This window comes from Neoarius graeffei, chromosome 26 (genome assembly GCF_027579695.1).
Source record: "Neoarius graeffei isolate fNeoGra1 chromosome 26, fNeoGra1.pri, whole genome shotgun sequence".
NCBI lineage: Eukaryota > Metazoa > Chordata > Actinopteri > Siluriformes > Ariidae > Neoarius > Neoarius graeffei.
Window position 1 is genome coordinate 48,400,346 of NC_083594.1, and position 27,740 is coordinate 48,428,085.

A 27,740-nucleotide genomic window follows, 5' to 3' on the forward strand; every position below is an offset into this window, starting at 1 on the left:
GAATAAAATCATCCAATAAAGTAGCCAGAATATTACTGATCACTTTTAAATAATGGGTCTAATATTTGTTTACATTGCATTATTTACAATTTTTATTTTTTGAAGAGTGAAAGGGATTCCTGGTGGCAAAAAGGTTCGAGAACCCCTGTTCTAGTGTATACCTTCAAATAAACATGTTTATTTAGGAGGAAATCATTTTCAACACTGCATCATACATAGCAAAGCCTTGAACAACTTTTACATCCAAGTGTACAGGGGATCACAGGCAGCATCGTTTTCACCATGATCACGTCACTGTTTCAGAGAAAAAAAAAGTCTTCATTTGAATTTTGTCCTCCTTCCTCCTCAGCTTAACAATAAAGCTTATGAATTACAGAAAGAAATTGCAAATCTTTCATTTCTTTTTGTGCAAACAGACTCATCATTTTAGCAAAGTTTATGAAGATTTTTGGAAAATGCCAGTGTACAGCGCAGTCAGTATAAAAGCGCTCAGTCGATGAGACGTCATTCTCTTTTTTAAGTCAAGTGGAAGTTTTGACCGATACGTCAAAACGGTTTGAAAAGCAACAGTGCAGGTTACACCAGTGACTGACCACACAGAGGAAACTCTTCATTTCTCACAAGTGAACAATTTCACACTACATAAAATCGATTTCTTTAGGCCAGAGTAAAAATACAGACTATAAGCAAAAATAAATCAACTTTGTCACTCTGTAAATTGACAAAATTAAACACCTTACGTTTGAATACAAGTCTCTTTTTTTCTTTAAGTTCTTATATATATATATATATCTGACTTATGGATACATGCAGAGAGGTTCTAGTGGACCCAGTCTGACCCAGAATAAAGAGCCAAGGTCATGGCTCTGATTCAAAATGGAAATGGAGCATGAGGTTTGACCTGCTTGAATGGCAGATGTTTCAAAAGTGAGCATGATGCATGAAATTACTCTACTCAAATAAAAAAACTAAAATAAATAAAGATGAATGAATGATCGAGTACTCCCTGTTGTTCCTTGGTTCCAAATATAGACCTTGTAGTTTGTTTGTTTTTTTATGAGTTTTGCATCTCAGTTGAATTTCATAAAATGTTTGAACAAGATGATTTCATGTAGCACAGAAAGTAATTGGGAATAGTATTGCAAAACTGAGCATGGTAAGGAAAAAAAAAAGTGGTCCAGTATACAGAAAGCAGATGAGTGCATCACAGAAAATGGTGTATGGAAACAAATCAAATGAGACGCATGAGGTACAACAAAATGCCTTTAATGCCTTTCACTTGTGGATAGCTTCAGTGGTGCAATACCGAATGTTAGAAATATTACAACAGACCCAAACACCCCCCCACCCCATATGTCAAGGGCAAATATTATTTCCTCTGTCTAAATATATGTGGCAGCCTGGGACAACCCTTCACACAGTGCTGAGTTTCTGAAAAATTTCCAGAATTTAAATATTTTTCTCTTTTTTTTTTTTTAATGTTTGACATTTTCACAGTATTACAATCTACTTCAGAAATATCATGGTTTCACAGTATTAATGGATCTTTAAGAAATAAAAAAAAAAGTCATACAAATAAATTAACTGGACTTCCTTGTGGATTTGTTTTTCAGACTGACTGAAGAATAAAGTCTCACTGTCAGTATTGATCACGTACCCTAAATGAACAGAACTGCATTTTAATCTGCGTTTCAGAAAAAAGTTCAATGGCTCGATTGTACAACGTGACTAACTGTAAACGTGAAACCATGATGCTCTTACAACCCATATCAGAAGTTAAGTTCTTGCAGTGAAAGGGTTTGGTTACCATAAATGAGGTGTAAAAGAAGGACATTACTTTCTAAGATTGTATCGGAGACATTTTAACAGCTGATTACAAACCGAATTAATTAGGATGATATTACATTATGTCACTATGACATGTGAACTATTCAACAACTTGATTAAAGCGTGACCTTCACTATTGAACGTCTCTTTAGGTTAACTCAAAGTTTTCTGAATGTTCTCTCTCTCTCTTTTCACTCAACGTGATCTTTGCAGGACAAGATTATTTACTTTCTAATCTAGCCAAGGCAAGATTAGAAAGTTAATAATAATAATAATAATAGGAGCACTGGGGTCAATTCCTCACAAACTTCCATATTTCTTGGACCAGTTAAAGATCAAGTACAACGTAAGGGTCTTTCAAAAATCTGCATTGCTTGGAACCATGAATATCTTGTGGAAGGTGCTGTCGCTCTGAGGTCATGGGGACCTCACGGACATGCAACAGTACGAACAGACCAGTCAATTACACGGAGGCTGTGAACTTAATAATAATAATAATAATAATAATAATAATAATAATAATAGTTTCTGTTCCATTTTTGTGAAATATACAGGATTTATGGTTTCAGCCATAGCGTGACGTTTTCCCAGGCTACCACGTTAATATATTATATTTATCTGTAAAATAATGAATCCTGTACCATCCCAAATCCTGAACACGCCATCATCCCCTGAGTAAAACCATCAGTTAAGAGAAACAGTTTTATATAAAAACATTTACATAAATGGTAATAGTTTTCGATGTATAAAAGTGCACCCCCCCTCAACCACCCACACACAGGGCACAACTGCAGTGTTTTCCCTAAATAGTACGGTTTATACATTGAAAGCATCCAGCACTCAGACAGATCACGATGACGATGACGAGATGTAAAAATGAAGCATTGAGAACCTGAACAAACTGCAACCACGAAGGCACTGAAGACTGTGTGATACATGGGAAAAAAAAAACCCACAGGTCCATGAAACAATGATTTGTTGCAGCACATGAATAAATTAAGTTATTGATCAGTCAAATATGGATCAAATGTTTGCAAGTATATGCTGTATAAATGATTGAAATAATGTTCATGTTAATTAGACTGTGTGTGTGTGTGTGGGGTAGTACCATAACGCTTCCATGTACTGTATGTTCATTACCTAGTTAAGAGTTTCAGCTTCACTTTTGGTTCATAAAACTACAAGAAATATTTTAGATCGGAATTTCTGACCATTGTAATTTTGTGGGGACATCTGGCTGCTTTATGAAAAAATAAAAAAGAACAACAAGCATGTTAAAGTTTAGTTTTGGTTACTGAGGATGAGGTTCAGTTCAGGGTAGATTTAGGTGCAGCACAACATTAAATGGCTGCATTAATGTCAATGGAAGGTAATCACGGTGGTTAGACAAGTGTGTGTGTGTATGTGTGTGTGTTTAAATATGTGCTGATCGCACATGAAATTGTTTAGTGAACAGGCTGAAAAGATCTCATTTTTGGACCCATTTTACAACTGAAAACACATCTAAACCCACTTTTCCAAAGATGATGAACCATGATGTCGTTTGTAAAACAGAAGTTAAAAACACTGTCCAATCTTAGTCCATTACTCATAATGCAGCTCTCTCTGTCAGCTGTGTCTCTCTCTGTCCTTCCTCTAACAAAGCTCATCTCTCTTGGAAACAGAATCCCTCAGTTGGCATAGCGACCCCCTTTCCCACCTGGAATTCTTTACACTGCAGCGCCACCTAGTGGCCAAGCGCTGGAGTTACTCAGTATTCCTGGCCAGACTGGGGGTGTGGCAGGACTCCAGTAGAAACACGGCACAGTCAAGTCATTGGTTGCAGCAGGACGATTGACAGGCTCAGACCCGGCTGGCTGGGTGCAGGCGGAAGGCGCAGTTCTGGATGCCGTCGTGCCCCGCCCCTTCACCAGCGCTTTCGGAGCAGCCGTTATTGTCCCTCTGAGAGGCTACGGAGACAGAGATAATGCACCTCATAACTATTGGATTCTTGAATTGACATTTCACTTTGGTTAACGTTTTTCTATGTTACCCACAATGCAGTGCAACTTCCTGCTGATAGTTGTGCTTTGCTTCATCGGTACATAAAGCCAGCAATGCAGCAGCACTTTACATTAAATTACATTACATTAATGGCATTTAGCAGATGCTCTTATCCAGAGCAACATACAACATGCAGTCTGGGGAGCAGTTGGGGGTTAGGTGCCTTGCTCAAGACATTCACTGCAGCCATTCCTGCTGGTCCAGGAAATCTAACCGGCAACCTTTTGGTCCCAAACTTTAGGTCATGGCTTCTCAGGAAACAGATCAGTTTCCAAAGCTTCATTTTTTTCTATGCTCGAACCGACTGCATCGTACAGCTGCACTGCATTCTGGAACTCTGAGTCCAAATAAACTTTTGCACCAATGTCTCGAGTACAATGTTGGATTTCTCAATATGACCTATTCTAGACTGTGCCATGTTTCCATCCAGAAATGTCGAAATATTTGGGAAGAGATTTTGAGCATGATTATTTGTTCACTCCACTAACACATCATCAGTCCAGGGCAAAACTAAAGAAGCAGACTGACATCATCTTGGCAGACTGACTATACTTATATTTGGGTAAGTAAACATGATTTTTTTTTTCCCCCAGCAAACGGGATTTTAATAAAGTGAATTTTTGGGAACTGACTGCTTTGTTCGTCCTCTTCCTCCTCAGTTCCCTCGGGCAGCAGGAGACGCTCGCTGCAGGGGCTGTGGGGCGACAGCTGGCTCTGCCCTTCTTGACTGGTGCCCAGTTGGAGGCGACGCATGTGTCGGACCACTGCTGTGGCATTAAACGCTTGCTGAGAGAGACAGACGAAAGAAAGCTTGAAAATATAAACCTGTGCTTGTGGAGAAGTTTTCTTAATCTGATAGGATTACATTTAGACATGCTTCACATGATTATTTCATTCTATCATGTGAGAAATCAGGCATTATTTTGGACAGATCATGCCATTTAGCTTTCAAACATAGTGTTTAAAAAGCAGGCTATGTGATGATCAACAATACTGACCTTCCACTTGCTCTTGGCAAAGTTCTTCTTGATCTGAGCGCTCACAGACTCATGGATGTTCTTGTCCAGTGCTGTATCGCCGGCAATCCTGGCAAAAATAACAAGAAAAAACAACAGAAATAAATCGTTCATTTCCTTCCAATGAGATCCAAGTTAGTCATCTGGCTGCATTTTTGCCAAGGAAAGCAAAGGCTTTAAAGCCGTTTGGAAGGAGCCAAAACAGAACTGGATCGAGCCGGATTAGCAATGCGTTCTGTCATGAGAAAACATTAAACTCATGTTGAGCAGAACAATTATTTTCTCCAGTGATGCAAGTGTAACTGACAGCATTTTGCTCTCAATGAAATAGAAACTCAAAAAACTGAACTTGGGTACATGATCATGCCAAAATATTTATTTTTGCTTAAAGAGGCTGTTTTTGTATTTCTAAAGGTGCATCTCAATCAGTAATAATCACTCCGTTTCAAAGACACCTGATCAAAAAACTGATTTTCAGTACCGCCCTGTAATTGACCTCAATATTATTTTTCCATTTAAAGGTAGACTGCCTTTTCAGGTTTTTCAAGTGTAGGTCATAAAAAGAATTTTCCCTGACACCCAATTATTTTTGTTTAGTGGACCCAAAGCTACTGAATTCGAATCACAAACTTCCAAGTTTATTAGTTTTTTTTAAAATAGAACAGTTAATGAATTTAGGGCCACATGGCCCTAAATTCTCCGCTATTTTTTTCCTGCTTCACCATGACCCAATTCAAGATACTACGTCATGCATCACATGGTGGGCTTTCCCCATTCGTGCAAGGCATTGTGGGATAGAAATTTGAAACAGGAGAAAAAAATGGAGGACATGAGTGTGCGAATGAAACGTGAAAGACCAACTACAGTAACAGAAACCAAAAAAGAAAAGATGTTATGTTATATACGAAGGAAAGGAAACGCAGGACCAAACTAATAAATATCGGCAGTCAGCGAGCACCTCGGTGTGATCAGCTGTTCGTTTAGCGTCAGAATGATGGAACTGTCAGTGCACGGTCAAAGTTAAACCTGGCAGTAATGCAACACTGTGGATGCCAGCTGCTGTAAAACCCAAAAGAAGGTAAACCTGCGCATGCGCACACGGATTTCCTCTGTCTGGTTGACTGTGCAAAGCAAGTGATTTCATGCGCATTATTTGCTCAGGAATCCCTTCAAATTAAATAACTTCCCAGCCACAGAATGGCCTGGGTTTTTTTTTTTTTGAGAGAGATTACAGAAATAAGCATATCACAATGACCAAATTTCAGAGAAAACTAAATTTCACAGATTTTATGAAATCGAAAGGCCGTCTAGCTTTAAGGCTTCTGTTGAAATTTTTTCTCCCCTCTACCTACACAACCAGAACAGTTTCTCAGGTCTACCTATGACTATTGCCGCTTTTCCACTACAAACGCGGCTGAGCCGTGCCGTGCTGAGTCGAGCTGAGTCGAGCTGAGCGGGGCTGTTGGAGCTGCATTTCGACTACAACCGCGCTGAACCGTGCTGGCTGGAAGTGGGTGGACACATTGGGTGGAGTTAGCGAAAGTGGGTGGACGTCACGTGATGTCGTTAAGCAGCGCAAACAGTGACATCAGCGACAGTGGCGGAACAAGTCAGAGCCGGGCCGGGGGCGGGGCAAATGACCGGGCCCTTTATTAAAGCTTATCATAACATCATTTTAGGCTACAAAATGTCCACAACTGCGGTGTTTACCAATTTCAACACTACCGGGTGCAACTATGTTATTTAGTACATTAAGTCCTTCAAACGAACATGTAACTCAGAAACAAAAAACATTAGGATACTGTACATGGCTCATAATAAAACATCAATAGCCTATACTGCGCACATTATTTGAAGGGCATACGAATGAGCGCTCAGAGGTTGCAACGGTGACAGGAAGAGTCAGAAATAAAAGGAGGGCGGTGCAAACCTCACTGAATGCACTGTGTTTACCAATTTCAACACTACGGGGTGCAACTATGTTATTTTGTACATTAAGTCCTTCAAACGAACATGTAACTCAGAAACAAAAAAACATTAGGCGACATACTGTACATGGCTCATAATAAAACATCAATAGCCTACTGCGCGCATTATTTGAAGGGCATACGACGAGCCTTGCGCTCCGCGAACTCGTCCACGATGCTCTGTATGTCACTGATTCAGTGATCTTTTAAGTGGTAGTCTCACGACCCGAATAGTAAACAATAAACATGGAGGACATGGAGTCGTTAGTGTTGCTGGTCTTGGTGCTGTGGCTTGTTGTCACCGACAACGCGGACAGATACTAGCAAGAGCGTATAGATGAGGCGAGGCGCATAAGGCTTCAGAAATTCTCGTAATTCTTCTCCTTCCGGGTTTGCGGTGTTTACAGATCCCAGCGCGCTCGCGGGGCGTGTGTGGGCATGTGAGGACACTCCTCCTCACCAATCAGTGCACAGGGGAGTGTCTGCTCACGCCCCCAGCCTCACTCGGCTCGCTTTGGCTCGCTTCAGCCCCACTCCAAAACGGTGCGAGTTTTAGGGGCTAAGCAGGGCTGAAGCGAGCTGAGTCGTGCTGTTTTTTGGTAGTCGAAACGCGAGCCGTGTCGGGCTGAAGTGAGCTGAGGCGAGCTGAAGTGAGCTGAAAAAGGGTAGTGGAAAAGGGCCATATGTCTATTTAAATGACAATTAGGACCTGATGGGAGTGAGAAGTTTGGACATGTTCGCATGGCCAGCAGAGGGCACTAAAAATTACAAACTCATCTCATCTCATTATCTGTAGCCGCTTTATCCTGTTCTACAGGGTCGCAGGCAAGCTGGAGCCTATCCCAGCTGACTACGGGCAAAAGGTGGGGTACACCCTGGACAAGTCGCCAGGTCATCACAGGGCTGACACATAGACACAGACAACCATTCACACTCACATTCACACCTACGGTCAATTTAGAGTCACCAGTTAACCTAACCTGCATGTCTTTGGACTGTGGGGGAAACCGGAGCACCCGGAGGAAACCCACGTGGAAAAATTACAAACTGCATCTTTAATATTGTAATTTTTAATGCTGACATACATTTATTGTCTTTTATGCTCTTTATTCGCATTTAGTGCTGAGTTTAAATGCGAAATATGAACAAAATTAGGTTCAAAAATGAGAAAAAAAAACATGAAAATTTGGTACATTTACAATAAGAACAATTAACATTTAGACTAAAATGCACGTATTTCATACCATGGATGCTGCAGTGCTTGATCACACGTGTAGCGCAGATTGGGGTCTCTCTCCATCAGATGTATGATGAAGTCCTTGGCTGAGAATAAAATTACAGTTACGGTTCAGTGCATGACATGAGTGCTGGACACCTTTTTTTTTTTTTCATTCCATAAGGTCATCTGGTAACACAGAACAGGCTCAGGATGGAAAAAAAGCTGGCCTGATTTCAACATCCGTCAAAATTTGATTAGCTGCTCTCCCAGGGCCTGATGTAGTCATAAACTCAAGAGTTCAAGAGTATTTTTATTATTATTATTAACAAGCAGTTTGGCACGTGTTCAATGGGACACACCAAAATCTGGACAGAAATAATCCAGGCCTGAAGTAAAGCAGGGGAGTTATGAAAAGATGGAGAAAGTGCTACCTGAATCGGAGATGTCGTCCCAGTATGGCGAGTCAAACTCATACTCGGCCTTCAGGATCTGCTCAAACAGCTTGGAATCGTTCTCATCGTAAAATGGTGGATAACCACACAAACTGAGAACGAGACAGAGAGGGAGGATTTAAGATGTTGGCTCTTATGAAATGAGACCAAGGACTGAGAGACAGCATGTAATGCAGGAGAATTCTAAGGAGAATATGTATGATGGACATTTTATATTACAGGTATATTTAGGTCTAAAACTTGCATCATGGCTGATTTTGGATGTTCCATGAGATTAAATTTAATTAGAAACAGATAAACAATATGACATGTCATTCTTCAATGCTAGTGTTGGCAAACTGTAGTTTGTAGTTGGTATAATGGAAACAAAACACTTCAGGATGTTCTATTACTCAAAATTAGGCATTTAATGATTCACCCAATTCATGATTCGATTTTCCTATTCTTTATCAACTTCAATATTCCTTTTGTTAAATTAAAAAAAACCTTGTTCATTTTCTAAATAGCCAACAATAATTATTTACCCACTTTTGTAAAGGTTGGAGTAAAATACATTATTCTATCCACATTCACTGGATATGAGCAATCGCGCGCTCTGATTGGCTACTCTACTACAAGGATATCAGCTTACATACCGTTAGTAGAGAAAAACAAAATGGAGGAGTGTGTTGCTGAACCAACCAAGGATGAAATTAAAACTCTACTCGAAAACAAACCCCCCCAAAAATATCAAGTATTTAAAAGAAACAGAAATAGCTTTAAAAAAAAGTCCCCCCCACCCCCAATATCTCCTGTTCCACACTCCAACCCAGTCGGTGGCGGTAATGCACCTTTAAGTTGATTTGCCAACCACCAAGAAACCCTGAAGAAGAAGAGGAAGAACCCCCCCCAAAAAAAAAAGCAACAAAATATGGAATAAAAGTATTTGATGGGAAGAACATCGATTTTATTTTTCAAGAATTATTATTATAGTATTTTTCACAAATTGCTACTGTCATTTCGCCTGTTTGTTTACATTCTAAGCGGAAATGATTTTGTCGGACGTTTTGTATAGTTTTTATTGATCAATTTGCAAAAAATAAAAATGCTCTGTTTCTCAAAATCCAGTGAATGTGGATAGAATAAAACAGCTATTCCACTCAATCTCATCATACATGGCTTATAGCCAACTCAGAGCTACGTGCCTCGTTGGCTATCAGCTCATGTACGACTCGATCTCATGTAATAACTGTTAAATAGCCAACTTCCATTTTTAGTAAAATGAATAACAACTAGGTCTTTTCTGAATAAACTTTTATAAATGTTTGTATTTCCTCCATTTGCTTCTCTTTTCTTTAGCTTTCAGCAGTGTGTTGTTGCAGCATTAGAGCTGTGTTACTTCCACCTAGGATGAAGTCATGTCATTGTGCCCTCTCCTGTCTGTAAAAAAAGAGCTCTGATTTCTTGTTTAATCTATTTGCACAGTTAATTGCATAACAACCGCTCTCTCATTTTAGATCTGGTTTTTTTTGTGAGTTTGCGGCATTAGAGCTGGGTTACTTCCGCCTAGGTTGAGGTGAAGTCACGTGTATTGCCACTTTTCACCTTCAGCTGTCTAAATCACACAATGCCAGCTAGGAAAAGCCAAGTCTGATGATAATCATGATTCATTTTTTAGTTGACTGATTCAAATCATAAAATTTTATTGCAATTTATTGTTGCACAATGTATCATTGTGTATTCAAAATATAATCAAATCACGTGATTACTATAGAATAATGTGCTATTATACTATTTATCATACTATTCAGACACAGCGTGCAGAGTGTCTGACACTCACTCAGGATATCAGTCTCGTGTATATAATACTTACAGGATGTACGCGATGACACCGATGGACCAGCAATCCACTGCTTTACTGTATGGCTTCTGGGCCAAAACTTCTGGAGCTGCCAAGCAACAAAACAACTTATTAACACTTCACGCATGTATGAGGTCATCTTACAGTGACTGTTCCTATAGTAACAACTTGCACAGGGACTTGTGTATTGGACGCTCCACATAATTTAAGACTAAATCATATAGATTTGACAAATGGGTGTATAAACTTTCTATTCGACGAATGACTTCCCTACCCATGAGGAAGGATATGACGAGTGGATAGAGGTGATGTACGCAAGTGCGCCTCTTACCTACGTATCCAGGAGTTCCGCATGCTGTGCTCATCACACTGCCCGAGCCCTCGATCTTTGACAAGCCAAAATCACTGATCATGATCTTCGAGTCCTCGTCCATGCTGTAATATAGCAGGTTCTCTGGCTGAATAAAAAAAAAAAATGCAAACACAGTCAACCCCTCCCTCTCTCTCCCTCACTCTCACTGATCTGAATCATGTTCAATGAGAGGCTTAATTAGTTCAGCCATGCACAAGAATTAATCTGTACGTCCTTCACGTCACTGCATGTAAGCAAATGAGCTTGTTTAGCTCACAGACTAACAAGACTAATAACTGTGACCTCAGAAACCGGAGAAGAAAATAAACGTCATGTAAATTAGTTACAGTGCACACAGGCTTCTCAAACTGGAGCAGGAAAGGAAGAAGACGGGATTGCAACATAAAATAGGAAAGGTTGAATATCAGGGAGAAAAACCGGTTAATTAAATTAAACTGAATTTATTACACTTTCAGAACTGTGCTTATTTTGATTCTCTCTCTCTCTCTCTCTCTCTCTCTCACACACACACACACACACACACACACACACACACACACACGCTTCCTTCTGGTCCCACCTTCAGGTCTCGGTGCACTATGCCCATGTCGTGCAGATACTTCACAGCATCCAGGATCTGCTGGATGAGCTTGCTGGCGTCTTTCTCTGTGTAAAAACCTTTTTCCACAATCCTGTCAAAGAGCTCGCCGCCAGACACCCTGCAAAGAGAGAAATATGCTGTGGAAGCTGCACACACACACACACACACACACACACACACACACACACACACACACACACACACACACTCTTCCACTTCAGACAGACTGTATCACAGCATGGATCCTTGTGGCCAGCTGGTGGTGTTCCAGCCCTCCTTCACCAGCAGGAGGCACTCTTAAGCCTGTTTTCCACCTCCTACTCTCCACTCACGCAGGTTAAAGTCGACTCCAGTGTCAAATCAGAGAAACATTTTGCTTTGCTGTAAATCAAGCGTCATTATGTGTGCAATCTGTTTCCCCTGTTTCAATCTGCTCGAGTGAAGGTACAGCGGAATAGAAAAACAACCAACTCCTAGCGAGTGATACGACACATACACACACACACACACACACACACACACACACTTGATCTCTAGCTGAGATGAAAGACCTGGCAGACTCAGCACTTTCCAGCTTGTGTGTTAATCCCTCCTTGTCCCACTAAACTCCATCCATCTCTCCATTCCTCGCCCCATCTCTTGACCACCTTCTCCATCCTTCCTTTGATCACTTTCTCTCTCCAACCCACCTTCTACCCCTTCTCCTTCCATCTCTTGACCACCTTCTCCATCCTTCCTTTGATCACTTTCTCTCTCCAACCCACCTTCTACCCCTTCTCCTTCCATCTCTTGACCATTCTCTCCATCCTTCTATTGATCACTTTCCCCATCCCTCTCTTCATCCCTCCATCTCTCCAAACCTGTCTATTCCACCATTCCATCACCTCCCTTTCTCTCTCCATCCATCCTTTCCCCATTCATCTCTCTCACTATCCATCTCTTTATCTCTCTTTCTCCATCCATGTCCATTTATTACAACAATCCACCTCAATCTCCTTCTCAAAACTTCCGTTCATTGCTTTCTCTGTTGATCCTCCTTTCCCCACCCCATCATGCTATTCCTCTCTTTCTTACTCATTCTCCCTCAATTCTTGTCATTCCCTCCATCCACCTTCCTTTCCCTTTATAATCGCTCACTTTCATCATCCCTTTCATCCATCACTATTTTTTACTAACCTTCTACCCCTCCCTCCAAGGCTATTCTCCATCCTTGTCTTCCTTCCTCCACCCAGCCCTCCTTTTTCACCAACCTCCTTTTCCCAGATGTCCTAATTATTATCATCCCTGCTCTCTATTGTAATCGAAACCTGGCCATGTTCTGGTTAATGCTCGCTCTCTTTCTCTTCCCTCATTTATCTCCCCTGTTCTTCTTTTGTGACATTTCAGCTGGCGGGTGGGAGGACACAGGTGTGGGCACATGTTCCCTGGGCTTCTCAGTGGGCGGGTAGTGTGTGTGTGTATGGTGGATGTGTACTCATGCACGTGTATGTCAGTGTGTTTGTCAGACTTTACCTTGATTTCTCAGTAGACGAGACATAAGAGAGTCTCCAAGGCATGTATGTAATTAAAGGGCACTGACATTGCACAGAGGGGAGAGAGAGAGAGAGAGAAAGCATGGCGAGAAGTGACAGACGCATAGAATAAAAATAGTTGAATAATAAATGCTGTTATTGATTAGTTGGTCGATGTTATGAATCTCAAAAAGAGTCAACTCCCTGAATCAAAGCTTTGGAGTTGATTCTATACACTGGAAAGGATTCACTTATAATTTGATTTAACTGTTGGTATCACAAATAAACAATTCCAGGCACATTTACACTTATTTAAAGGCCAGATTGAACCTGGGACTCTGGAGCTGTGAGGTGGCAACACCCTTTATATGCAATCCAGAGACTGTATAATCAATATTATTCTATCCACGTTCACGGGATATGAGCAATTGCGCACTCTGATTAGCTACTCTACTACTAGGCTATCAGCTCATATTGCTGGGTTTCAGTCACCTGACTTTTCTTAGCGGTTTTACCAGAAGTGAAATAGCTGGCAAAACTTCTGCCCTAGTGCAAGCAACTAGCGATAACTTATCAGAGTACACTCGTAATCTAGAAGCTACTGCTGGCTTTAGATATATTCAGAAGATTGCTATGCACAATGGAATCGACCCCTACAGTCTGGGAAAGAAGGATTTGTCATCCGATCTCGAAAACTACCCTTCAGTTGAGTTCCCCGACATCTCCAACTATCTGGTGTTGCAGACGTCCTTCTACACCGCAAAACAGATGAAAGCGTGGAAAAGTATGGAGACTTACAACTTTTTTGTATGTGGCTGGGTAAAGGACCTCGCTATCAAGTCGCTGCCGAATGAATCCTGGATTGTTTTTGCCTGTGTAAGTATTTTATTTTTTTTTTAAGCTTTTCATTCACGTCTTTACAATCAAGCGCTGCAAGTTGAAGTGTCAACAAACAACAGTTCACTTATCTCTCAGGTAAATCATTCACAAAGATCATCAGAAACCCCTTTAAAGACCTGGATCTTAGTTAAACAAGACGGAGAAGTGATCACGGCGCATTGTAACTGTACGGCTGGGGAAAAATTTTGTCGCGACCTTCATGCATATGGACTTTGTGAGGAGTGAGGAGTAAACAAAGAAACAGCTGGGAACTTTAGCGCTTCGTGACTAAAAAAAAGTACCGTCAAATAACGACACAAGCAAGAAAAGTACTTGGAAAACACTAAGGACAGAGCTGAGAGGGAAATACAAACCTTTCACCAAGTGATCACTGCAAACTCGAGCATGCTTTGACTCGGCTCCCTTCGATTTCAGCGAGAGGTTCAAAAGCTGCCTTTCTTGACATCTTTTTGTGAAATCCTGTGTTCACCCTTTTTTATTAGTTCACGAAGAACCCTGAAGAAACTTTTATCAGTTTCACGATTTGATCGATTCGAACAACCTAAAACAATGCAAGCGTAAGGCATTTTTCATGCAAGCGATGCACCTTCTCTGTACAAACACTTTGTCAACTGAGCTTTGGTAGACCACCAGCTAAAGTATTGAATAACTAATGAGGCGGATGTGACGTCACGTGAAACCCAGCAATATACATAAGTAGAGAAAAACAAAATGACGAAGCGTGTTGCTGAACCAACCGAGGACGAAATAAAAACTCTACTTGAAAACAAAACCCCAAAAAACACCCAAAGCAACAAAATATGAAATAAAAGTATTTGATGGTAAGAACGTCTCATCTCATCTCATTATCTGTAGCCGCTTTATCCTGTTCTACAGGGTCGCAGGCAAGCTGGAGCCTATCCCAGCTGACTACGGGCGAAAGGCGGGGTACACCCTGGACAAGTCGCCAGGTCATCACAGGGCTGACACATAGACACAGACAACCATTCACACTCACATTCACACCTACGGTCAATTTAGAGTCACCAGTTAACCTAACCTGCATGTCTTTGGACTGTGGGGGAAACCAGAGCACTCGGAGGAAACCCACGCGGACACAGGGAGAACATGCAAACTCCGCACAGAAAGGCCCTCGCCGGCCGCTGGGCTCGAACCCAGGACCTTCTTGCTGTGAGGCGACAGCGCTAACCACTACACCACCGTGCCGCCCCTGGTAAGAACGTATCTTTTTTAATTTTTCAAGAATTATTATCGCATTTTTCACAAATTGCTCCTGTCATTTCGTTTTTGTTTTTTTTTACATTCTTCATCTTTAAGCATTAAAATTTGTTGAAATTTTTTTAGACTGGTTCGAAAGCTCAAAGTTTGAAAATTACAAAACTGAAATGTCCAAGGAAGAATTAAATAAATGTCTAAAGCTATTCTACCTATACCTCGGCACGATGGCACTTTCTACAAAAAAAAACAACACTAAAGTCAATTCATGCAGCCATTGAGAGGTTTTTAAGAAGTCTGCCTAAGCAGAGATGATTTTATCAGACGTTTTGTCTAAAGGTTTTATTTATTGAATTTGCAAAAAATAAAAATGCTCCGTTTCTCAGAATCCAGTGAATGTAGATAGAATAAAACAATCAATTGTTAACTGTAGCCTATTATTCTTTCTGGCAGATTATCAAGAGCACATATGTGGATCTTGTTCTCTTGATCAGTTTCTTTATGCAACTTTGACTGTGAAAAAAGATGTGCTTCATAAAAGAGGGCTGGAAAAGTAAAGCCCAAGCCGGAAGGGAAGATTCATATCCAGCAGGAGAGATCCCGGCGAGTGGTGACACATGGCCGTGTAATGTGTTTTCTTTTGAGATGAAAGTGCTGTCTGGGAGTCACTCTTGCTGATGTACAGCTATGAACGAGGACACTGCTTAGACAGAGACATAATTCAGACACTATCTGACAACTATCATCTTCCTTAATGGTGCTGAGCCATGCGAAGAATATTACATGAAGTGCAGCTTACAGTTGATCCCTAACTGAGAGTATCAGGTCACGGGTTCCTGATCCAGTAATGGTGTTCTGCGGGCACCAGCTTCGAGCTAAATATCAAAACTGTTCATGTTCACATGTTTATTATGCTTCTTTCAATAGTGCTTCCAAAGCAATATTAGGCTATGCAGTCGGGCTGTACAAATTATTCTTTGTTAATCGGAATATTGCCTTCGTCAATATGAAGACGAGCTCCCCAGCCAATGGTGATGATATTTTTAATTTGGCTTCTCTCATGCTCTCTATTATCAGGTTACTTGTATTGTCGGAAGATGTTAGAGTTCCACCTGTTGATATTTCACACAGCATAGCTTGCAGTCTGCTTTGATTTCATTTCCACCATTAATCAGGAAATGCTTCAGGATCGCAGTCATTATGTTCCTTAGTACAGAAAAGTACGTGAGCATCAAGGCTCACGTCACAGCATCACGTGGTCCATCAGAGTATGAGTAAATAAATGAGCAGTGTGTCAGATGGGTGCCTCGAGCAATAACACATAAGCTGTTATTATTACTTTGCAGAATGTAGCTCGCAATAACTTGTACTGCTGATTTGTCTCCCGAAGCTAAAAGCTAATTGGATAATTTGGATGAAATATTTCTGTCGCGACTAATTTACTTTGCTTAAGTGAAGCTAAACTGTTTACAGAGTCTACCGAATTTGACAAATAAAACTTCATAAAGGACTGAAGCAAACCAAAATCAACCAACTTAAACAAAATAAACCTGCCAAGCAAATTAAAAAAACAAACAAAGCACAAACCAACCAACCAACTAAATCCTCAAAAACACAAAAACAATGCCTCCAAAAAATGAGTCAAATAAACAAAAACAAACAAATGTGCAGTTGATGTCCAGATATCAGTAACTGGATCTACCGGTATAAGATTTTCTTTTATCTCATCTCATCATCTCTAGCTGCTTTATCCTGTTCTACAGAGTCGCAGGCAAGCTGGAGCCTATCCCAGCTGACTACGGGCGAAAGGCGGGGTACACCCTGGACAAGTCGCCAGGTCATCACAGGGCTGACACATAGACACAGACAACCATTCACACTCACATTCACACCTACGGTCAATTTAGAGTCACCAGTTAACCTAACCTGCATGTCTTTGGACTGTGGGAGAAACCGGAGCACCCGGAGGAAACCCACGCGGACACGGGGAGAACATGCAAACTCCGCACAGAAAGGCCCTCGCCAGCCACGGGGCTCGAACCCGGACCTTCTTGCTGTGAGGCGACAGCACTAACCACTACACCACCGTGCCACATTTTCTCATCTCATCATCTCTAGCCGCTTTATCCTGTGCTACAGGGTCGCAGGCAAGCTGGAGCCTATCCCAGCTGACTACGGGCGAAAGGCGGGGTACACCCTGGACAAGTCGCCAGGTCATCACAGGGCTGACACATAGACACAGACAACCATTCACACTCACATTCACACCTACGGTCAATTTAGAGTCACCAGTTAACCTAACCTGCATGTCTTTGGACTGTGGGGGAAACCGGAGCACCCGGAGGAAACCCACGCGGACACGGGGAGAACATGCAAACTCCGCACAGAAAGGCCCTCACCGGCCCCGGGGCTCGAACCCAGGACCTTCTTGCTGTGAGGCAACAGCGCTAACCACTACACCACCGTGCCGCATTTTCTTTTATAAAAATAAATATTGACTAAAATTTGCACTTTAAACAGACTGTCATATATTTTATAATCAAAAGCATGTATCTAAAGCTTGTGTGTTGTGTTGTTGTGTCGTGTTGTATTGTATTGTATATCATGCCCCAGTCTATTTGACTGTGGAAACTCTCTTGACTGCATCATCAACCACAAATGCACACCATTCTGTCTTCTGTGAAAAATGCAGTCAAGATTCAAAACATAAGTCGTTTGAAATAGGGGGCTAAAAGAGGCAACTGAACTAGATCACGAGTTGCTTCTTTAGAAGTCAGGCACGCACTCGCTCTCTATTCAGCCCAAACAGAGACTTCACTTACAGCTGCATGACGAGGTAGAGGTGCGACTTGTTCTCATAGATGTCCTCCAGAGAAACAATGTTGGCGTGTTTAATCCTATAGGAAAGAATAAAAAAGAGGGAAAGAGATAAATAACCTTAATATACATCACCATATTTTGAAATATTCAAGAGTTGGTATGTAATGACAATGTATCTGAATGTTCCATGATGTACTAAGCACCAAGTTGACCTCAAAATTATATTCCTGCACCGTTATCCTGACAACGAGGCACAGAACGATTCGCCCAACTAACAAGATCGGGTTCACAATTCGATTTTCCCATGATGTTTTTGAAAAAAATATTAAATGAAGAAATTTTTTTATTAAAAAAATGCAACATTTATTTTCCGATTCTTTATCAACTTAAATATTCCACTTGTTAAATAAACTTTTGTTTAATTTTCTTAATAAATCACCAATACTTATTTACCCCAATTTTTCAAGGCTGAAGTCACGTACTAACCCATTATTTTAAATCTTCCTTTTATGAAAAATGAAAAAAAAATCATAACAAATAGGCCTTTTCTTCAAAAACTTTTATCAACATTTGTATTTCCTCCATTTGCTTCTCTTTTCTTTTGCTTTCAGCAGTGTTTTCATGCACTGAGCTCTTAATAAAATGAATGATGAGTGAAGCCATCTGGCCGCCATCTTACCACTCACATCGCGTGTATTTGGCTGATGTGTTAAACCGTCATATCTGATCAAATTTGCCCCAAGAAAAGTATCTCCTGATTTTTTCCCCTTTCATTACCTCCTCTTATTTTCTCAACTTTACCTACATTCCTTACATATCTTTATGGTGCTTCCCTTCACTGTTATTGTTTTTCTTTTCCAGTCCAGTCTCTGGTCATTTTTTTGAATGGCTCTTTTACTACTATAATTATTTCAACGGAGATTATTTCAGTTTTTCTCATATACAGTGTATCTTTCTCTTTCGTATATTTCTTCTATCTATCTATCTATCTATCTATCTATCTATCTATCTATCTATCTATCTATCTATCTATCTCACCAACACAAAGGCTGTACAATTCTTCCTTTCTGCTTAGGTCAGCTGTTGAAACAGGATTATTTTCTCATGTTATTTGCCATTTTCACTTCATTCTCACAGTCGTCAGCTGCATGAATATTGACAGTGAATTATGTGACCAATAAATACTGTTAAGACATGACTGTGAGAATGAAGTGTAAATGGCAAATAACATGAGAAAATAATCCTTTTCAACAACTGTCCTAAACAGAAAGGAAGAATTGTACAGCCTTTGTGTTGGTATAATAATGATGATAGATAGATAGATAGATAGATAGATAGATAGATAGATAGATAGATAGATAGATAGATAGATAGATAGATAGATAGATAGAACTATATGAAAGAGAAAGATACACTGTATAAGAGAAAAACTGAAATAATCTCTGTAAAAAGAATTATAGTAGTAAAAGTTTAAAAAATGATCAGAGACTGGACTGGAAAAGGAAAAAAACAGTGAAGGGGAGCGCTATAAAGATATGTAACAAATGGGGTGAAACTGAGAAAATAAGAGGAGGAAATGAAAGGGAAAAGAAGAAGTCAGGAGATACTTTTCTTGGGGCAAATTTGACGGTTTCACACATCAGCCAAATACACGCGATGCGAGTGGTAAGATGGCGGCCAGATGGGCTCAATCTGACAAGCCTGTGAGTCTCCAGATTTTATACAGAGCTCAGTGGTTTTTCCTGGCATTAGAGCTGTGTTACTTCCACCTAGGGTGAAGTCATGTGCATTCCTGCTATTGTCTGATTATCGTGCCCTCTACTGTCTAAAGAACACAATTACAACTAGAAAAACCTAAAAGATTATGCAGCCTGATAATAATCACAATTCGTTTTTTGATCGATTATTGTCATAAATTTGTGCCACAGTTTATCATCACATGATGCCTAATGACTAAGTAGAGGTCCATGTAGTGTGTCGATTTCTCGAGATGCAGACTACTAGTCAGGATGATAATATTTCCCATGCTAGGGCACCTGATCCAGCTAATTATTAACTTGACTATTTTTGTTAGTTGATGAGTCCCACAAGCTTTACAGAAGAAAAAAATAAAATGCTGAGTAATTTAATTCCTCTTAGCACCCTTCAGAACCCTAAGTAAACAATTTTTCTGCAAATAAACCAGGTCCTGTTCCTGTTTATTCATGTTTTAAAGGCCAACTAACCCAGGACACGCAGTGTAGTTCATATGTGACTGGATGGCAACAACTTTTTATTTTGTGCTTTTATGCACTTCACTACAGCACAATGGACATTTGCATTTAAACAATGGACTATGAGGTTAAAGGGCATTTGCATCAGTACAGGTGGGATCCGTATGAAAATGAGCCGCAACCCACAACATTTGAAGAGACCAAAGGTTATTTAGTCATAATGCATTTGTTTTTATGGCCACCTATGAATCAATGCTTCATTTGTTTCGAGTGAACAGATGATTCATCCAATGTAGACGCAAATACTCCCAAGCTGAGGATGACATAATGGTGAAATGGTAGCAATATGAAACAATACCCATGAGGTAAGAGAACCCGCACGAGTTTTGTCCTCATTCTGATTGAAAAGAGTGACTGACTCACTCTAAAAGACCACACCAGACCGCTTTTAACACTGCATATCTAATCCACCGCAAGAAAAATTAAAGCAAAACTCTTGAAAATGGGTGTTTATCTGAACTGCTGAGCAAATTTTCAGTCTAAAGGTAAAATCAGCTCCTAGATTGCATAATTCCTGTCACTAAGAGGGGATTAGGAATACATAATGGCAGCCTCCCGTGGATAATAATGCAATAATTGTGTCTGAAATATTTAATGTCCTGTTTTGTTCTTCAGCAGGTTTCACTTGTTGACATTAATCAGTCATTTGAGACAATAATAGCAACCACACCTTAATATTTCCTCACAATTTCATGAAGATGTCTTAAGGGCCATTACATTAATGACCATTAAGAAATTTCTAGAGAAGTCTTCGTGGTAAGACCAGATTCTTTGTAAATGTGGCTTCAGATAGAGTACACACGACAGTATACTGCATGCAAGGAGAAAACAAAAGGGAGAAGAAAATCATTAATAATGAATAATAACTAAAAACTCGTGTCTGGTTACTGGGTTTGATTGGCACCCCATCCAGAGTAGATTTACTGTACATCTCACAGACAGTGTTTGTGGTTGATGCTGTGGCTCCACCGTGATTCTGATCCACCATGTACTGCATTTTTAATAATATTCCCAAAGCAACCAGGCCATCATGACCGTTTCATTTTCACTCCAATTATTAGTTCATCCGGCCGACAGGTGATGAGTTTATGCCATCGTGTGTTGTCCGTCGTCCATCTGACGTCATCCACATTCCACGAAAATCGCTTCTTCTCTTTCAATTCTTCAGTGATTTTTATTTTATTTGGCAGGAAGGTAGGTCTGTCTGGGGTGCGTATACAACCCCGATTCCAAAAAAGTTGGGACAAAGTACAAATTGTAAATAAAAACGGAATGCAATGATGTGGAAGTTTCAAAATTCCATATTTTATTCAGAATAGAACATAGATGACACATCAAATGTTTAAACTGAGAAAATGTATCATTTAAAGAGAAAAATTAGGTGATTTTAAATTTCATGACAACAACACATCTCAAAAAAGTTGGGACAAGGCCATGTTTACCACTGTGAGACATCCCCTTTTCTCTTTACAACAGTCCATAAACATCTGGGAACTGAGGAGACAAGTTGCTCAAGTTTAGGGATAGGAATGTTAACCCATTCTTGTCTAATGTAGGATTCTAGTTGCTCAACTGTCTTAGGTCTTTTTTGTCGTATCTTCCGTTTTATGATGCGCCAAATGTTTTCTATGGGTGAAAGATCTGGACTGCAGGCTGGCCAGTTCAGTACCCGGACCCTTCTTCTACGCAGCCATGATGCGGTAATTGATGCAGTATGTGGTTTGGCATTGTCATGTTGGAAAATGCAAGGTCTTCCCTGAAAGAGACGTCGTCTGGATGGGAACATATGTTGCTCTAGATCCTGGATATACCTTTCAGCATTGATGGTGTCTTTCCAGATGTGTAAGCTGCCCATGTCACATGCACTAATGCAACCCCATACCATCAGAGATGCAGGCTTCTGAACTGAGCAGGCTTCTGAACTTGGGTCGTCCTTCTCCTCTTTAGTCCGAATGACACGGCGTCCCTGATTTCCATAAAGAACTTCAAATTTTGATTCGTCTGACCACAGAACAGTTTTCCACTTTGCCACAGTCCATTTTAAATGAGCCTTGGCCCAGAGAAGACGTCTGCGCTTCTGGATCATGTTTAGATACGGCTTCTTCTTTGAACTATAGAGTTTTAGCTGGCAACGGCGGATGGCACGGTGAATTGTGTTCACAGATCATGTTCTCTGGAAATATTCCTGAGCCCATTTTGCGATTTCCAATACAGAAGCATGCCTGTATGTGATGCAGTGCCATCTAAGGGGCCGAAGATCACGGGCACCCAGTATGGTTTTCCGGCCTTGACCCTTACGCACAGAGATTCTTCCAGATTCTCTGAATCTTTTGATGATATTATGCACTGTAGATGATGATATGTTCAAACTCTTTGCAATTTTACACTATCGAACTCCTTTCTGATATTGCTCCACTATTTGTTGGCGCAGAATTAGGGGGATTGGTGATCCTCTTCCCATCTTTACTTCTGAGAGCCGCTGCCACTCCAAGATGCTCTTTTTATACCCTGTCATGTTAATGACCTATTGCCAATTGACCTAATGAGTTGCAATTTGGTCCTCCAGCTGTTCCTTTTTTTGTACCTTTAACTTTTCCAGCCTCTTATTGCCCCTGTCCCAACTTTTTTGAGATGTGTTGCTGTCATGAAATTTCAAATGAGCCAATATTTGGCATGAAATTTCAAAATGTCTCACTTTCGACATTTGATATGTTGTCTATGTTCTATTGTGAATACAATATCAGTTTTTGAGATTTGTAAATTATTGCATTCCATTTTTATTTACAATTTGTACTTTGTCCCAACTTTTTTGGAATCGGGGTTGTAGCTTCCACCCAAATTTGCACAACTGCAATTAATAATGAAGATATGGGGTAATTAATCAATCCCTAACGAGCAGTTTCCAAACAAATTGCTTCTTCTCCCTCAATTCTTCACCGATTTTGATTTTTTCTGGTGTGAAGGTAGGGGTATCTAGGGTGCATATAACTTCTACCCAGATTTGCTTAATTACCATTATTAATGAACTTATGGACTAATTAAGCTTTTATGAGCAGTTCAACAAAAATCGCTTCTTCTCGGTCAATTCCTCGCCATGTTGGATTCTTTCTGGCAAAGAGGTCAGTATTCCTAGGGTGTATATAGCTTCTATATATAGCTTGTATATAGTGTGTATATAGCTTGCAACATTTATTGCACAAGGTGGCCCACTTTAGATCGTTCCTTCTGGACTAGACGGGGCTCGAATGAGCTACGCCATCATTGACGGACTCGTTCAGTGGATTATTTACCATGTTTTGTAGTGTAAGGTGCTGTCTTGGTTAATAAAGTGTTAAATGTATTAATGACCTCGAGAGGTGTGACATCACTGTCCACCTCTTCATTCCTTTCTCCCGCTCTTCAGTTCCAGTCAATAATTATTCTCTTTTACTTTCTCTTTACCTGCTGGGTTAAAAGTGTGAGACAGACAGAGGACGATGTGTGGGTTCTCACCATGTTGCCTTGTGGATTCCCACACACGCCTGAGGCACAGAACACGACCGGCACATGCAGGTGAGTCACCATGCCTACTGAGCTTTACATTCCTTTCTCTTGCTCTCTCACACTCACATTCTCTAACTTTCTCTCCCCAGGCACTGGTCACGTCCTGTACATGCTGTCAGTTCCCCCTGTCTTTCTCTCGCTTGCTCGTTGACTCTCCACCTCCTCTGTGCGTGGGGTCCGGGTCGACTCCACAGGTGGTGGGTGGTTTGAGGCACAGCACTAAAGAACTGAAACAATGTTCTCTTCTAATACATGCAGAGGCTTCTCATCTGACGTGACAAAAGAAAGACAGACAAAAGATAGACAGAGAGGAAAAAAGAGGGACAGACAGATAACAGAGGAAAAAAGACAGACTGCCTTTCTACCTTTCCTTCTTTTTTATGTCAGAGAGACTGACTGAAGGGAAAAAAAGGAAACCGAAAGCCTGACAGAGAAAAACAGAGAAGGAAAGACAGGAAATTGGGACAGAGAGAGAGAGAGAGAAAAAAAAGACAGATTTCAGAAAAAGAAAAGCAGACAGACAGAAGAGACAAAATAACAAAGCAACAAAAAGGAAAAAAATATGGACTGACAGAAAAAGAAAGACAGACAAAACAAAGAGACAAAGACGCAGGTATTTTGAAAGAAAGAAAGACAAAGGAGATACAGGCATTTTGAAAGAAAGAAAGAAAGAAAGAAAGAAAGAAAGAAAGAAAGAAAGAAAGAAAGAAGCTACAGGCATTTTGAAAGAAAGAAAGAAAGAAAGAAAGAAAGAAAGAAAGAAAGAAAGAAAGAAAGAAAGAAAGAAAGAAAGAAAGAAAGAAGCTACAGGCATTTTGAAAGAAAGAAAGATAGAAAGAGAAAGAAAGAAGCTACAGGCATTTTGAAAGAAAGAAAGATAGAAAGAGACAGAAAGAAGCTACAGGCATTTTGAAAGAAAGAAAGATAGAAAGAGACAGAAAAAGAAAGAAAGAAGATACAGGCATTTTGAAAGAAAGACAAAGAAAGAAGGGAGATACAGGCATTTTGAATGAAAGAAAGAAAGAAAAATCCAATCAGAGAGCGCGACTGCTCATATCCAGTGAATGTGGATAGAATAATTACATTTACCGTATGGCATGTGGCAGACGCCCTTATCAGTGCAGAAGTGCTTTATCTCTATTAAAAAAAAAAAAAAACATCCTGATACTAGTTCTCTAGTTCACAGATTAAGAATATGATCAGTCTAAAAACTTCTGTTGGGGAGGTTATGTTGCCAAAAAAGTACTTCAGAAAATGGTCGGTCTTTCGACATCATCTGAAGACTGTAAATGACTCAGCTGTTTGGGTATTAAGAGGAAGTTAATTTCCCCGCTTAAGTATCAGACCTATACATAGTGCTGTGCAAAAGTCTTAGGCACATGGAAAGAAATGCTACAAGACCAAAATAATGAAATGTTTCAACATAAAAAAATACTATAAGCAGTAAGCCATAATAAATGAAATAGTCAATATTTGGTGTGAGACGACCTTTTGCTTTAAAAAAAAAATAGTAGTCTCAGGTCCAGTGAGTGCAGTTTTATGCGGAAATGAGCTGTAGGTTTTACTGAGCATCTTACAGAACCAGCCACAGTTCTTCTGGACACTTTGTCACACTCGCTTCTTAATTTTGCACTAAAACCCAGTAGCCTTCATTATGTTTTCTTTTTTCATCTGAAAAGTGCTCTACTATGTAATATGCTGCTCAGATACAAACTTTTTTTTCCTTTAACATTTAATGTTGTGCTGGAAAACAATCTGTTTTCGTACTGATAAAGTAGAAGTCATAAAATCGAAATCTACAACAAAGTTTGTATGAAAAAAAAACAACAGGGTGCCTGAGACTTTTGCACAGTACTGTATATAAAAGTTTCAAATATTACAATAGTCTTGGATTATAAATCTGTAATTTGGTCAAGGCTTGGGCTTAAAAAAACAAAACCCACACTCATTTGGGAACCGCCAAGTGAAAGGAAATCAAACAGAAGTGCAAAATAGCATTATTGTCACATTAGACATGACTCTACAATGTATTTTCCTTTCATTTTCCTCTGCAATTAGGTCACCTGTCAATTCCCACCCACCAACAAGCTCATCCCTGTCATCCAACAGCTTCCTCCAAGAGACATGACGCCAGCCTACGTTGACATCTTCTTGCACTGCTGCTCATGCTGCATCACAGGGCTGCGTAAGACACACAAAGGAAACCGCTTTCCACCCTCTTCTGCATCCATGAGCTCACAGATGCCTGTGATTGATCAGGGATTGAGAAGCCCCTTGGACACAACCTGTTCAAGGCCGAATGCGGACCGGGGAGTATCTGTTCTGCCTCTGACCTGGAACGATTTGTAATAACAGAGCCGGAATTTATATTTGTGTAAAAGGGACAGCCGGTACAGCGGGACAGGGGTGTGACGTTTTTGATGATCTTTGAGACCAGCGCAAATTCTCCATCTCTAGGGACTAAGGTTGGATATTCATAATATCCAACACGTACCGGTAGATACTTCACCCTAAATGCCGACACTCTGTTGTGACACGTCATGCCTCTGTTTGCAGAACTCCAGCTCGCAATGTAAAACCAAATACTGGTGTGGCTTTATTTAGTTCAGTGGAAACAACCAAAGGCAGAATACCAAGGTGTCTTATTTATGTCAATATTATGGAATCTCTGTATAAAAAGGGCTCAAGTATGTATGCTATCCCTCCCAGGGCCAGTTTCACTTCCTGAGCTCCCAGGCATGGATAGCTGTGGCATTGTTGGGAATTAAACTCCCGCTGATATGGTTAAGCATGTGGTGCTGGAAACTAGAGACTGAAAGATCCGAGGCCTGTTTTCTAAACTGAACTACTTTTTTGCCCCTACAAGCATACAAACATACAGTAAATGCGTCTATCAGATGCGACTGTGAATCACTCCGAGGTTCCAACAGAAACATCACCTCAAGAGATGCTTCAATTTGGAAAGTTGATGCTAAAAACAATAAAAACGGCAATAAAGACTGTGAACTAAGTGGATGCTCCATGAAGCATGTTCTTGTATCGATGTGCAGAAGGAAGGGGGATGTTCCTGTTCCTGCATCACACATTAGTTCACATCCCTCTCTGATCTCCAGGTCAGTGTGGCAGCAGTAACCCAGGCAACACGTGCACAGAGACACACATCCTAAAAATAGCTTTAGCGCCTTCAGAGCCTGTCGTTTTCCAGAATGCCTGGTGAATCCAGCGGTTCAAACGGGAAATCCTTTAACTATGGGACTATCAGTGAATGTGGGCGCGCATATATATATATATATATATATATATATATATATATATATATATATATATATATATATATATATATGCATATGCGCCCACATTCGCTGGTTGTTTTAGCAAATGAGTCTGGTGATACACCACAATGCTGACCACTTTCTGACACCTTTCCTCCCTGATCTCCTATGATGCAATGTAACTAACTGAACTATAACTAAATAAGTGAACAGTAATCTCAGTCGGTGAATATTAGCATCTGTAACCGTGCAGTGCATAAACAGGTTTTTTTTTATTGAAATTAAAGTTTGGCAGCAGATTCTGAATAATCAAATACACGACAAACACAGAGGCATACCATATGAGGAGATGAGAACGTGTCCGAGTCTTAGTGCGAGTGCGTGTTTGTGTGTGTAAAAGGATGTGGGAATCAATGCAAGTGTGGGATGGAAACTGGGTTCCCACTCAAAAATCAAATGTCATATTCCCAGACATTTCATGCCTTAAAAAGATTAATCGAATGAACGGGAAAAACAAGCCGGCTTTGAGCTGAGCGCACAACAACCAGTCACGGCATTTTAAACCCAACAATTTGCGAACTTTATGTACTAGTTTTCAGGACAAAGTTTAACGTTTTTATTGCGTAAACATGATTAAAAAAAATACCTGCATGTATTTTAAATTACATTTTGGTCAATGGCAACTAAAATTTCCCTGATATTCCATGATTTGGCCCAAAAAAATGATCAAATCCCCTGACTTTCCATGTCTGGAGTAGACTTTTAAAAATTCCGTGACATTCCAGAAATTCCATGATCTGTTAGGATTCTTTGGAAAACAAGTGTAAATCTGTGTGTGTGTGTGTTTGTGTGTGGTGATAGTGGTGTGGGGGGGTAAGAGTAGTATGAT

General features: G+C 40.3%; 1 protein-coding gene across 1 annotated transcript in view; it reads right to left on the reverse strand.

Moving 5' to 3' along the window:
• Positions 1-1,250: 1,250 nt before the first annotated feature.
• Positions 1,251-27,740, reverse strand: part of camk1b (calcium/calmodulin-dependent protein kinase Ib) — a 67,010-nt gene continuing 40,520 nt past the window's right edge. The window contains exons 4-12 of the mRNA XM_060910340.1: positions 17,766-17,840; positions 11,297-11,435; positions 10,696-10,822; positions 10,377-10,452; positions 8,504-8,616; positions 8,098-8,176; positions 4,869-4,956; positions 4,503-4,656; positions 1,251-3,776 (exon numbers count right to left, since the gene is read on the reverse strand). Of these exons, the coding sequence (XP_060766323.1) occupies positions 3,670-3,776; positions 4,503-4,656; positions 4,869-4,956; positions 8,098-8,176; positions 8,504-8,616; positions 10,377-10,452; positions 10,696-10,822; positions 11,297-11,435; positions 17,766-17,840 (958 nt within the window). The 3' untranslated portion in view covers positions 1,251-3,669. The remainder of the gene's footprint in view (positions 3,777-4,502; positions 4,657-4,868; positions 4,957-8,097; positions 8,177-8,503; positions 8,617-10,376; positions 10,453-10,695; positions 10,823-11,296; positions 11,436-17,765; positions 17,841-27,740) is intronic.